Source organism: Clupea harengus, unplaced genomic scaffold (assembly GCF_900700415.2).
Source record: "Clupea harengus unplaced genomic scaffold, Ch_v2.0.2, whole genome shotgun sequence".
In the NCBI taxonomy this organism is placed as follows: Eukaryota; Metazoa; Chordata; class Actinopteri; order Clupeiformes; family Clupeidae; genus Clupea; species Clupea harengus.
This window is the reverse complement of record NW_024879582.1, coordinates 142,931-155,402: the sequence shown is the minus strand read 5'-3', so window position 1 is coordinate 155,402 and position 12,472 is coordinate 142,931. Positions and strand designations below refer to the sequence as shown.

Genomic DNA, 12,472 nt, shown 5'->3' with positions numbered 1-12,472 from the left:
AAAAAAAGATGGCATGTGTGCTTGCATTAGTAAGTCGATATAGACGAGGTGTTATGTGTTTACACAAAAAAGTGTTACAACTGTACCTGATCTCCCATTCAATTGAATAAAAAAAAATTCTGCTTTTTTATCTGGAGTAGTTCAACCAATCGTTTCCTTTGTCTGGTGGGTTGTACTACAACAAGCACCCCACTCTGAATGAGAAGGTCCACTGCCTGGTGAGTGTGATGCCTGCAAACAAAATCATTCTGCTGGACGTAACGAGTGGCATCATCAAGAAGATGAATGAAGTCAGAGAAGTTGCCAAGAACCTGGGTGAGAATCATGAACATGCTAAGAAAACCTACTGGCTTTTAAATGAACTTTACAGAGCACACGCTGAGACCAAAAATAACTTTCAAAGAATACAGATGTTTCCACAGGTTGTCTCGATAGTGATCCAATTCTGAATGGTTAGCCAATGCTTACTTTTAGTGCAGGACATTGTGTTTTTCAATTCATGTTGTTTACAATTTATGTACACTGTAAAACTAAAAGTGCAAGACTTAATTTAATGTTCAAAAACCTTCCATTATACCCGTTACTTTACCATGTTTATCTGTCCTTCCCTTACAAATTCATGATTTTAGTAAACATGGAAAACAATTTGTTTTGTTTTGATGATATGTATATTTATTTCAGAGAAATTAGTCTTGGTCAAAGCATCTTAACAAAGTAATTAAACCATTCATCATTTTAGTAAACATGGAAAACATGCCTCACCAACACAAACACCACCCACTGGTTAATGAGTGTGTTAGATGTTTTTTCCTTCAGTTCATTTCTATTTAGTTGTGTTTCTAACCTCAGCTAACCTGAACTGAAAATAAATAAAGAGAATATCTTTGAATAAAAGACTTGACTTCAAGATGTTGTTGGATCTCTCTAGATTTGATTAATTACAATTAAAAGTAGGACTACATACAGTAAACTGTAGAGTCCATGGATTAAGATAAGAGATTATTCTAATTTGTTTGGGCACCAGGCAGTCAGGAGTAGAGGTGTTGTTCAGTCTGCCGCCAAGATCCTTCTCCCTCTCCTCAGGTGTCCTTGGGTGCCCACACAATATACTACAACAAAGGTGTAAATCAGACAGAGAAACATATGTATAGCAGCATGAATCTGGAAACAAACATACTAGTGCAGGGAACCACACAACCTTGTATATGGATAGTAAATGTTCTAGTCAAATGTTCAAGACCGGCCACTAACCCAGACAACACAAAGATAATTAAGCTCTAGATACCAGGAAGTATATACATGCATATACAGGTGTATGCATGTGTTCAGTCATACTTTGTGGGTTTATATATGCGTCTGTCTGTCTGTCTTTTTTACAGGAATCCCCCATGTAGTCTTGATGACCCATGTGGACAGCTGTTGTCCTTTGGTGAAGGAGGACCTGGACAAAATCTACTTCAGCAAGAAAATTAAGATAGCAGTGAGTTTTGTGTGTGTGTGTGTGTGTGTGTGTGTATGTGTGTGTGTTTACCCTTATAACGTAACCTGAGGTGCTGAATTTAACCTAACCCTAACCCAGACAAATGAGATTGTAGTAAGGGGTCATGCAGCACCATACCTTATACAGTCAATGCTGAAAACAAGCACTCTAAGTAGCATACAGCGCATGATACTATGACTAGCTGGCCTGAACAATCTCTGTTGTCAGAGTACTGTGAACTCTGAACACAATACTGACACTTTTCCCTAATGAGTATGTGGTGTACAATTATGGCACGTGGAGAATGAAAGCAAACCTTGGTTGACGAGACTCGTTTTGGCTCACTGTGGAGAAAAGTTAATGGTTGAAATAAGTGCGATCATGTCAGGTACCCATTTCCAGACATGACAATGTAGAACAGTAATTCAGTGTCTTTTGTTAGTGTACAATTGTACCAATCAATTTTCAATATTGACAGAAGAGGTAAAATTACCTTTAGGTGTGTTGACCAGTAAACTGTGCTCTGTATGCTCTCTGTGTGTGTTTTAGATGCAGATGCTACACATCAAGCTCGGTGTTCCCATGAACCGTATCTTCCCGGTGAAGAACTACCATGAAGAGAACAGCCTGGATAAGAAAATTGACTGTTTGATCCTGGATGCCCTACAAATTATTGTCGACTTTGCCAATGATTATGTGATTAAACCGATTGAATAGAGATAGAGGATACGGGAGTTATTTCATGCTTTCTTCTAGATAAGCAGAACTGCACACAACTTTTCTTATCACTCAGCCTTGGATAGTGCTGTAATCTTGTTTTGCTTTTAATTTGTATGTGTGTTGAACTGTTAGACAGTTGACTGATCCTACTATAAAATGTGGGATAGACTAGCAAGTCAGGTGGCATGTTGCAGCCTTCATGTCTGCAGCATATTCCTTGGTTGGGACTCTTATTCTCCCATGTTTTGTTTTCCTGTTGCTTGTGTTACTTCCTGTTAAGCCATATGTTTACTTCCTGGTTAACATGTGATTAATGTTCTGTGTACTACATACTGGATACTTGTGGTGGAAAAGATGTGAATGAAAACTCAATAATCTGTGTGTGAAGAAAATCAACAATCAGTATAACTACCATAAACTACTAAAAATGATTTACACTACTGACATTTCTTAGATTATGTGCTCTCTATGTTTAAATGTGTATCAAGTTTAACAAACATACTGATGTGTGAAATGTATTAAGAGGAGTATCAGAGGAACTATTCGCACGCTGGTTGAACGCACCCCACTGTCTCCCAGAGGCTATTCATTCTAAACCTGGAATCATGCCGTTTCTCCCCCATTGGCTACTCTAGTATACCAGGAGCTATTCAGTTTCCAGGCCCAACTAAAAAATGACACATGATCCATGGGAAAGGGCCAAGGAAGATTGAGTGAGACAAGAGGGGTTCATCAGGTGTATAAGAAGGGAATGAAAAACTGTAAAATCAGTATAGTCTCGAGACTTGCTAAGGTGTATGCTGTTGGTATTGTACTGGCAAAACAAAAATGTTTTGCTCCACAATCCGCCTGACTTCTGAAGTCTTTAACACCAAGAAAAAAGAGTTTTAACCGGAGAATATTATTACAAACAATATATACAATTATTAATATTTATTACAAAGAACATTATTTTTCATAACTCACTGAAGGAACTCTATGAAGGTAAGGAAAACTCATCAGGACAAAACTGAACAATGAGCCAACAACAGGAGACAAGAACAACATGCATGCAAAGATTCAAGACCACCTGAATTAGTAGGCCAAAGATTGAACATAATATTACTATCATATCATCATAATTTCTTTATCACTTTATCAATTCTTCCTTTGTTTCATTTCACAAACATACACATACATACATGCAGGCATGCATACATACTTACATACTTGCATGCATGCACACAACACAAAGATAATTAAGCTCTAGATACCAGGAAGTACAGTGCCCTCCACAATTATTGGCACCCCTAGTGAATATGAGCAAAACAGGCTATAAAAAAATATGTCTTTGCTGTTTATCCTCTTGGTCTTTCACTCAAAATATTCACAAAAATCTTACCTTTTCATTGAAGTAAAACTATTGAAAGAAAAAAAAAACTGTTGACATTAAATAAATATTTTTCCCCAAAACATGTGTGCCACAATTATTGGCACCCCTAGAAAAATCTTATAATTCAAATCTAACTGAAGTATATTTCCAGTCATGTTTTACATTTTTAAGTTCACCTGTTTGATAAGGAACTCTTAAGAGGTCAACCATGACTTCCTGTTCCACTTCCTGTTCCACTGACGTACAAATATGATGTGACACAGGATAAGATTTTTGTGAATATTTTGAGTGAAAGACCAAGAGGATAAACAGCAAAGACATATTTTTTTATAGCCTGTTTTGCTCATATTCACTAGGGGTGCCAATAATTGTGGAGGGCACTGTATATACATGCATATACTGGTGTATGCACGTGTTTAGTCATACTTTGTGGGTATATATGTGTCTGTCTGTCTGTCTTTTTTTTTTACAGAAATCCCACGTGTAGTCTTGAGGACCCATGTGGACAGCCAGGGGCGTATCTAGCCCTATTTTGGGGGGGCTGGAGCTTTCTGGAGTTTCCTTAGCCCCCCCAAAAATATATTTTATTTTTTTATTTTGAGATCGTCAAATTCACACTAAACCACCGATTTCGTGAAGTTATTTGTTGAATTTTTAGAGTTAGAAATAAAAAAAGTCTCGAGTAGCACAGGAATCCGGCCTGTTTGAGACTGTGGTGGAAAGCGCGTGGCTCTGTTTGGTCGTGAGTGAGTGAGCCTTGCGAGCGTGCAGACAGACGGTGATAACGTCTAGTAAACAGACTTGCAGCGACTGTCCGACCAAAGCTGGTGAAAGCTGCCATAATCAGCTGCTGGATATAAAGGTATAGCACATGTCGTGGCTCTCTTTTATCATGCCAGTTCATTGATCCTGTGCGTATGCTACCCTAATCAGTAGCTCCGCCAGCTATAACTAGCTAGTGAACTCTAGCCTACAATGTTAACCTACTCACTTGAGCTGCAAATCCCTACCATGCTACAGTATAATTAGCACCTATCTCAGCAGATGTCTTCAATATGTTTATTGTTGTTCCATATTTTAAATCTAAATTTGTTAATTTATCTTCCTAAAACCCACTAGAGGACACTATTTCAAAAGGATATTTTCTAAAAATTCTCATGGGGGAGCATGCCCCCAGACCCCCCTAGTTTTGCGGGGACACAGGAAAAAGAATAGGTTTTATCTAGGGGCTTAGCCCCCACAAAAGTGTGAACCTAGATTCACCCCTGTGGACAGCTGATGTCCTTCGGTGAAGGAGGATCAGGACAAAATCTACTTCGGCAAGAAAATTAAGATAGCAGTGAGTTTTGTGTGTGTGTTTACCCTTATAACCAGGGTGCGATTTGTCAAAAAAAAAAAACACCCTTAAATCATGAAAAAACAAGCAATAAATAGGCCTAATTCTTTTCAAGTTAACGGTAGGCCTTATTAGGTTACATTTTGCCCATTAACAGCGATGAAAAGAAGACCATTGAGTGTGGACACGTTCATTCTGTTGCGCTGTGAGGATGTGATTCATGGCACTAAATCCACGTTAGCACTCAGCTGTTGACAAGGGGGGCGTGGAGATGGCAGAAAACACTTGGCGGAGATTGTCTCCTTAGATTTTTTTTGTGCAGGTTCTGTTAAGAAGGAAGCTATGCTGCTCTGGACTAGTTTCATTTTGCCCTCGTTTTACAGTATTTAGCTGGCTATGCTAATTTCCGTGTATTTAATATTGTTATGTATACAATGTATTTATGTGCATGGGGACGTTCGCGAATTCCGAGACTGCCGACAGTTCGGGTCAGGTGAACGTTAGTGCAAGCGATGTAGGCTATAAGTGTCACAACCTTCCTGTTTTTTTAATAATTGAGGGTTGTCACCCCCGTGGATGAGATTCATCTAGCTGAGGTAGGGATGTAAAAACCAGAGGGGGGGTAGTTTTGTGTGTGTATGTTTACCCTTATAACGTAACCTGAGGTGCTGAATTTATCCTAACCCTAACACAGACAAATGAGATTGTAGTAATAGTACAGGTCCTGGGGAAAATTTGTATGCGCTTCATTTAGCGGAGAATATCTCAACTGTTATAGACTAATATTACCCCACTGAACAACGTGGGATGTGTGCCAAAATCTCGATCCGGGACGAAAGACCTGAAAATGACCACTATAGGTGACACTATTATCATACTACCGGTGAATGGGACTTTGTTTTTCCTTTATATACACCCTCATCAATTTCTACCAGATTAATGTTCATATTAAGATAAATACTTTTTGTATTACACTTTGTCTAAAAAATAATATAGAAATATGCGAATGAGGCGATATCTCATTATATATGCATACATAAACCCTTGAAGCTACAGATTTTCTGAGGTGATCACAATGTTCACAATGACCATGATTATAAGGTCATAGAAGAGTGTATGCATTCTGATTTGATATAAATAAAATGGCTAAAAAAAGTTACAACTCTTACCTATTACATACAACTAGCAACATACAGGAATTGCCAGTTATCTATTAACCTAAACTTTAAAAGCTTACATTTCCTAGCTGTTCTAAATATTGCTGTCATCACGTCTTTACCTCCAACTTTTTTTTTAACAAAAGTTTACTTGGCAGCCATAGTGACCTGAGGTCATAGCAGAGCACATGGCTGTCAAGCAAGATGACTTGTGAGATCAAGAAAAGTAAGGAAATTTACTCTTTATTCTCTGTGTTGGCATGTACACTTATAATGTGTCATTATCATATGAGTGGTAATATTGTGTATTTAAATAATTATAATGAATTTGTATCAGTTGTATATTTAATGTGGTGTGTATTGTAGCTAGTTAACTACAGTTTGTTACCTAGCTAGCTGCTAGTGTTTTTGTTTTTGTTTTTTTGCAAAATGGGGAAAATGTCATAACCAGTCCATCAGAACTTGTGATCACATAGTCTCAGACAAGTTGATGAAGTTACAGTGTCTTCATATCATGAAGTTATTCCTAACAAAGAGCAGATATGTTGGTACATACCAATTACTCATATTTGAAACCTTATTTTACTGTATTAAATTCCAAAAGATCTGGAGAGATTGAGAGAACAACTTAACTATCCTGTCACATAGATAATACTTCATTGGACTGGGCTACAGCGGGAAACATGGTAAGATAAGCTTTCATTCATTCATTTAAATTTATCTGTGGATTTTGGGGGTTAAAAAATAGAAAAGTGACATGCCATGCGTACGACAACTTTGGATTGAAGTGGGAAATATTTGATGGTAGAAAAAAATGTATCTAGCTTTTTTGAGCAACCTAACAGTATATAATTGTTTATTTTCAGGATGAAGTACCTCTCACAGCTCCTTGTGCTTCACCTAAACCGATCAATCCCGACGAGTGCATCCTATGCCAGAAGAAGAAGCAATCTGAGTACCTCTCTAGTGGTGAAATTGACAGGGGTGTTATTGTTTCGCTTGGCAAACAAACAAAGATCTATGATACTCGAACTGCTAGGGTTCTTCAACTGACAGTGCAAAAGCAAGATATCATAAAATACCACACCAAATTCTGCTACAGAACATTTCAAAGGGATATGGCTTAGGCTGATCACACAACCCAACCATTAGAACAATCTGAGCCATCTCAGCAGAGACGTATTAATGATCCAACTGAGCGACGAAGCGGAAGATTTAAGACCAGTGCAACAACAAATGTATGTATCTTTTGTGGTTCAGATTGCAAAACAGTTAAAAAGAAGAAAATACACAAATTGTTCAGAATCTGTGAAAAACCGATGACCCAGAAATTACTAAATGCGGCCATGTTGACCATGTGTACACCCAAACAGTGATAATGTGCGAGGTAGATGATGTTTTTGCGGCTGATGTCCAATATCATGACCCTTGCCGTAAAGACTATTTTAATAAGTATAATGCCAAAATTGAGGACATCCTGAAAAATCTTGAGAAGGAGGATTCAATAACAGCTGAGGACAACTCCTTGAAGGCTAGATTTTTAGCTCTTGGGCTTGATTTGAGCAAAACAGCATACAGTCTGACTTCCATCAGAGACAGACTCAATGAAGGTTCAACTCAAGTAGTGTCAAACCGAGCTGCAAAGCAGCTAATCATCAAGCTGTATGGAGACAATGTCTGCTTTACATACCCAGGTAACAAACGAGCATCTCAGATGGTACTTTCCACCAACAGTTCTCCAGAGGTCTTGGTAGAGTCCCTGAGAGTTTCACCTGTCAACTGAGCTGGTGCAGGAGTTGAAGGAATGCAGCTTTGGACTACAGAAGAGCTTCTGTGAACCGCAAGACCTCCAACTGTCCAATGACATATTCATTAAGAACCGACCACAAAGAACTTGCAGCTCTGAACACTGTCCGCAAACCAGACAACTCTTCTCTGATTCTCAATTGCAACTGTCCACAGCTAACAGAGAGTGCAATACAAATGGCGGAAACATTCTTGGTCAAATGCCTCAAACCATCAACAGACATGGAGACATTTGACGACCTGCGCATTGCTGCGTTCGATAGTAATGTCCTCAAGATGGACTTTGAGAGGACCGCTTGCACCTCAACTAATGCAAGAAAACATATACAAAGAGCCTATTATCAACAGCAGCTTTGAGTCCAAGTTAGCCTGGGTGCCAGCCGAACTTAGCCCCACCCACAACATTTGAGGTCGGAAAGTTCGGTCCGGCATTGCTCCGTTGGGGAAACTATGCCCGAACAGAAGCTGTGCGGACCAATCAAAAACAGTGCGGGCTTTATACGATCACCAAAGAGCGCTTGGGTTGAATTCGTTTTCAACAAACATGGCTGCCGCTGGAGAGCTGAGATGTGTAGATTCTGCCATCGAGTCTGTTTTAGAAGACATCGACAGCGTATTCATTTTGAAAGAGGAACAGAGAAACGCGATCAAGGCATTTGTCGATCGAAAAGATGTTTTTGCCATCCTTCCTACGGGATTCAGCTGGCCCCGATGGTCGCGAAGAAGATGGGACGTTGCTCTGATTGGTTGTAGGTCTATCCAATTGAGCGAAGAGGCAATTTTTTTCCTGGTTCGGTTAAAACACGCCCCATAATCACAGCCCAATTGAGCAGTATCGGACTCATATTCTGACTAGAATTATGAGTATGACAATGTCAGGCTAGGTCCAAGCACCATTTACAGATGCCACCTCAATCTTTAGTGCTTATGGTTTTGTAAGAAAGGGCAGTTTATTAGTCCCTGAGATTGTAATCTCAAAACCTGAAGGTTTGCCAGATCCCTGCTCATGTGGCAAGTGTGCACACAAGAATGGATGTCCCTGTCGGGTAGCTGGTATCCGTTGTTGCAAGTACTGCAAATGCAAGGGAGGCAATAGTTGTAAAAATCCTATCACTGAATGAGCTCTCATCATCATCCCCATACCTGGACTCCTACCAGTTCCTGGACCTGAAGTGTTACCTTGCAACACAGGGAATACACCTGCTGTTTTGTATTTTTCACTTTAAGTTAACGTTCCAATGATAAAAGCAAGGTTGGATATAAAATGTCTGTATATCAATTAAATGCTTGTTTTCTTTCTTTTAAAAAAGTCCAGTGTTTGTATACAATTTAGGGCTGGGCACGTTAACGCGTTATTATTGCGTACGCAGGTTTTATTATTTATTTTATTATTGTAAAAGTCTGTTGCTCACAGGCTTTTATTTTGTAAAAGTCTGCTGCTGACTGCTGCGGAACCGGAAAAGAAAAGAATGGGTGGATAAACAAACATGGAGAAGGGCATTGCTGCCATAGACATATATATATATGATTATGATTGCTGCGACGTGCCAACTCGCCGCCATCATGGGAAGGTAAAGAATGGACTGTAAACAAACGCAAGTGAACGGTGGAGCTGCGGTGGAGCTGGATAAAAAGCTCTATAGCGTTTACATTTCTCAACCGATTTAATTGAGTCGTTTGTATATTCAAGGGTTTATGATCTACGTGGAGTACCAAACAAAGTTTGGTCTCCATTTTACTTAGAATCTCGATAGTTAGGCTAAAATCGCCAAAGACGTATATACATACATGTGATAATTGCAAATCATTCAACGAAACAGACAGTGGAGGGAGGCTTCGGCAGACTACGTACAGCAGAGTAACTGCCAGCAGTGAACTTTTTGGTGCTTCATCACACTCAGGGGCGGTTTTTCCTACAGGCGGTATAGGCGGTCGCCTAGGGCGCCACTCAGAGGGGGGCGCAAAAAAACTGCGCCCAGCAAAAAAAAAAAAAAACCCAAGAATTGTGTTTTTTTTTTGCTGGACAGAGTTTTTTTTGCGCCCCCTTCTATATATCCAAGCAATATTTTGACATAAAAAAACGGAAAGGGGAAGGGGTACGTACGTCCTTGGTGTTGTCAGAACATGCTAGCACAATGAGGCGTTTGGTTAGAGTGTGTGTGCGTTCAAGAAACTTTGAAGAACAAAATAATGAAGAGGCAAAAGCCATCTGGGGCGCAAATTAGGAAGAAAAGAAAGGAAGAAGAAGAGAAACGTGCCAAGGAGAAAGGTAAATCCTTAAATCCTGTTCTAGCCTAGACTGAATTCCAGATAAGAAAACGTTCACAAATGCGTGAATTGCCCGCGACACTTTAGTAGAGTTAAGAAGAAAAGATGTACCTTATCATTGAAAGTTTTCCTACTCCCTGTCACATAGATCTTTAAGGATTTTACAGAGGCGGGTATATCAAAAATGATATGTCCATTTATTCTACATTATACAAAAAAAGACATGATTAAAATAGGGGCGCACATATAAAGCCAATAGCCAGTGCAACAACACTACACATATCTTACTCGTTGCATAGCACACCCATTAAGGAAGCCAAACACGGCAACTTGTCAATAAGTGAGGAATACTGGTAAAAATCCAAGTGTATTGTCAACTTTAGCGAATGGTTTGTATCTAATCTTGCTAGTTAGCTAACGCTAGCTAGCCAGTGACTTGTGACGTTCCTTGTTATTGCTATTCAGTCGAAACATCAGTTCAAGTTCAGCTGTACCGCAATGTGCGTCATTTTGCGTCATAAAAAATTGAGTAATCAAATTTGGACAGCTTTAGTTTTGGTGGAGCGAGCTAGCCAGTTTAATTAGACATGATTCAACTAATCAAGAGCTATGCATCTTGGAATAAAAAAATGTCAGGCTGTCCAAATACACCAAAATGCTTAATAACTACATAATAGCTATATTTAACAAATGATGATAATACATACTTTTGTTCATTTTAGATCATTTTAGATTTACTTTTAGAAGAATAAGAAAACATTATTTGCAGGCGATTGGGAAGATGACGTGGAGGTGTGTGTGTGTCCATAAACAGTTCAACAGGGGGCGTGGCCGGAGCGTAGTCCAGCACAGGCGTGACATTTTCTCAGTGATTTGTTCTTGAATTAATGTTTGTTCATCGTCGCGATCGTTGTTGTGTTTATGTGAAAGAAATGCAGTCTTACAGGGCAAAATAGCGTTTGAAAGTTGCAATTCCGTTTTCGTGGGGGCAAAACATATTTTTTATTTGGGGGGGGGGGGGGGGGGGGCGCCAGGAGTGAAGCTCGCCTAGAGCGCCAAATGTGCTAGGGCCGCCCCTGATCACACTCTAACATTAATGCCTTGGCAGTGTCAATAAGCTTTAGTTTTGTGTTTGTTTTGATAACATTGTTTAAGTTGAGAATTACACAAAGTATTTATTTTATTTAACTGCTACTATATAAAAATGCTGACGTTAAGTGTTTGCACAACAAATGTTATGGCACTTTAGTTCATATGGCAATACATTTAAAATAACAATGTCAAGTTCTAGGAATTGACAAACTGCACCAAAAGTGTTTTCTGGTTTCTCACTCAGGGACATTTGGTACTGAACATAGACTGGTTATGCTGCTCCCTGATGAAAGTAAAATGTTTCTGCTGTTACCTCAGAAATTGCCTGTTTTAATGATATGATTGTGGCTCAGGATTTTTTTGCCAGTTTTTCTTGTTCTTGGTGAGTTTCACCTGTTCGTGTTGGCGTAACAAATGCTTGTGGAGTCAAGTGCAGTTGAGAGGCGCTTGTCTCCAGGGCACAGATTACACTTAACTGTTATATTTTTCTCTTTTCACGGATACAAATAAAAAAGGCTGTGATTGGAATACGGGACTGGAGCTGTCCCTGACGGGACAAATCAAAATCACCCATAATATTTCGGGATGTCCCGGACAATTTGGGACGGTTGGCAACCCTACTTGCACCTAAGTTATAACATATTTGAGTGTGCTAACATTAGCAATAACGTCAGCTAGTTCGAGGTGTATGCATAGGCTAACCATTCAATTAGCAGCACATTTCCCGTATTTAACAATGATTACACATGGACTCACCTGAAAGTGATGCACGGGAATCTTCTCGCAGTTTCTTTCTCTTTCTTTTGTCTGCCCCTGACTCCTGTTGACTCCTGTCCCTTTTTTTAAGCAATTAAATATATCTCTTGTTCTGCCTGTTTTGTGATATACGTGCCTAAAAGGTCCCTAATATTTCTATACTGAAAGCATATCGGCATTATAATTATTATAACTATGATGATTTTTCAGTTGCCTATTTTCTGGTGCCCCCACAGGAGTTGGTGCCCTACGCACAGCGCGTAGTGTGCGTTATGGGAGCGGCGGCACTGACTGCTCTACTTTCAGAGGCTAAGACACACTAGGAGCTCACAGCAAAGTGGATACACTACAAATCAACAGTTGCAAAGTTTAAAGTGAGTTCAAATCTCAACCATGACACAAATCACACACAGCAACCCGATAAAGCCTAAAACATTTACATTTAGTCATTTAGCATAAAGTCAGCAGCTAACCCCCTAGCTACA

The 12,472-nt window shown here is 39.4% G+C and overlaps 1 protein-coding gene across 1 annotated transcript in view; it reads left to right on the top strand.

Annotated features, from left to right (window-relative positions):
- Nucleotides 1-277: 277 nt before the first annotated feature.
- Nucleotides 278-12,472, top strand: part of LOC122129039 (interferon-induced protein 44-like) — a 35,021-nt gene continuing 22,826 nt past the window's right edge. The window contains exons 1-2 of the mRNA XM_042704061.1: nucleotides 278-315; nucleotides 1,380-1,480. Of these exons, the coding sequence (XP_042559995.1) occupies nucleotides 282-315; nucleotides 1,380-1,480 (135 nt within the window). The 5' untranslated portion in view covers nucleotides 278-281. The remainder of the gene's footprint in view (nucleotides 316-1,379; nucleotides 1,481-12,472) is intronic.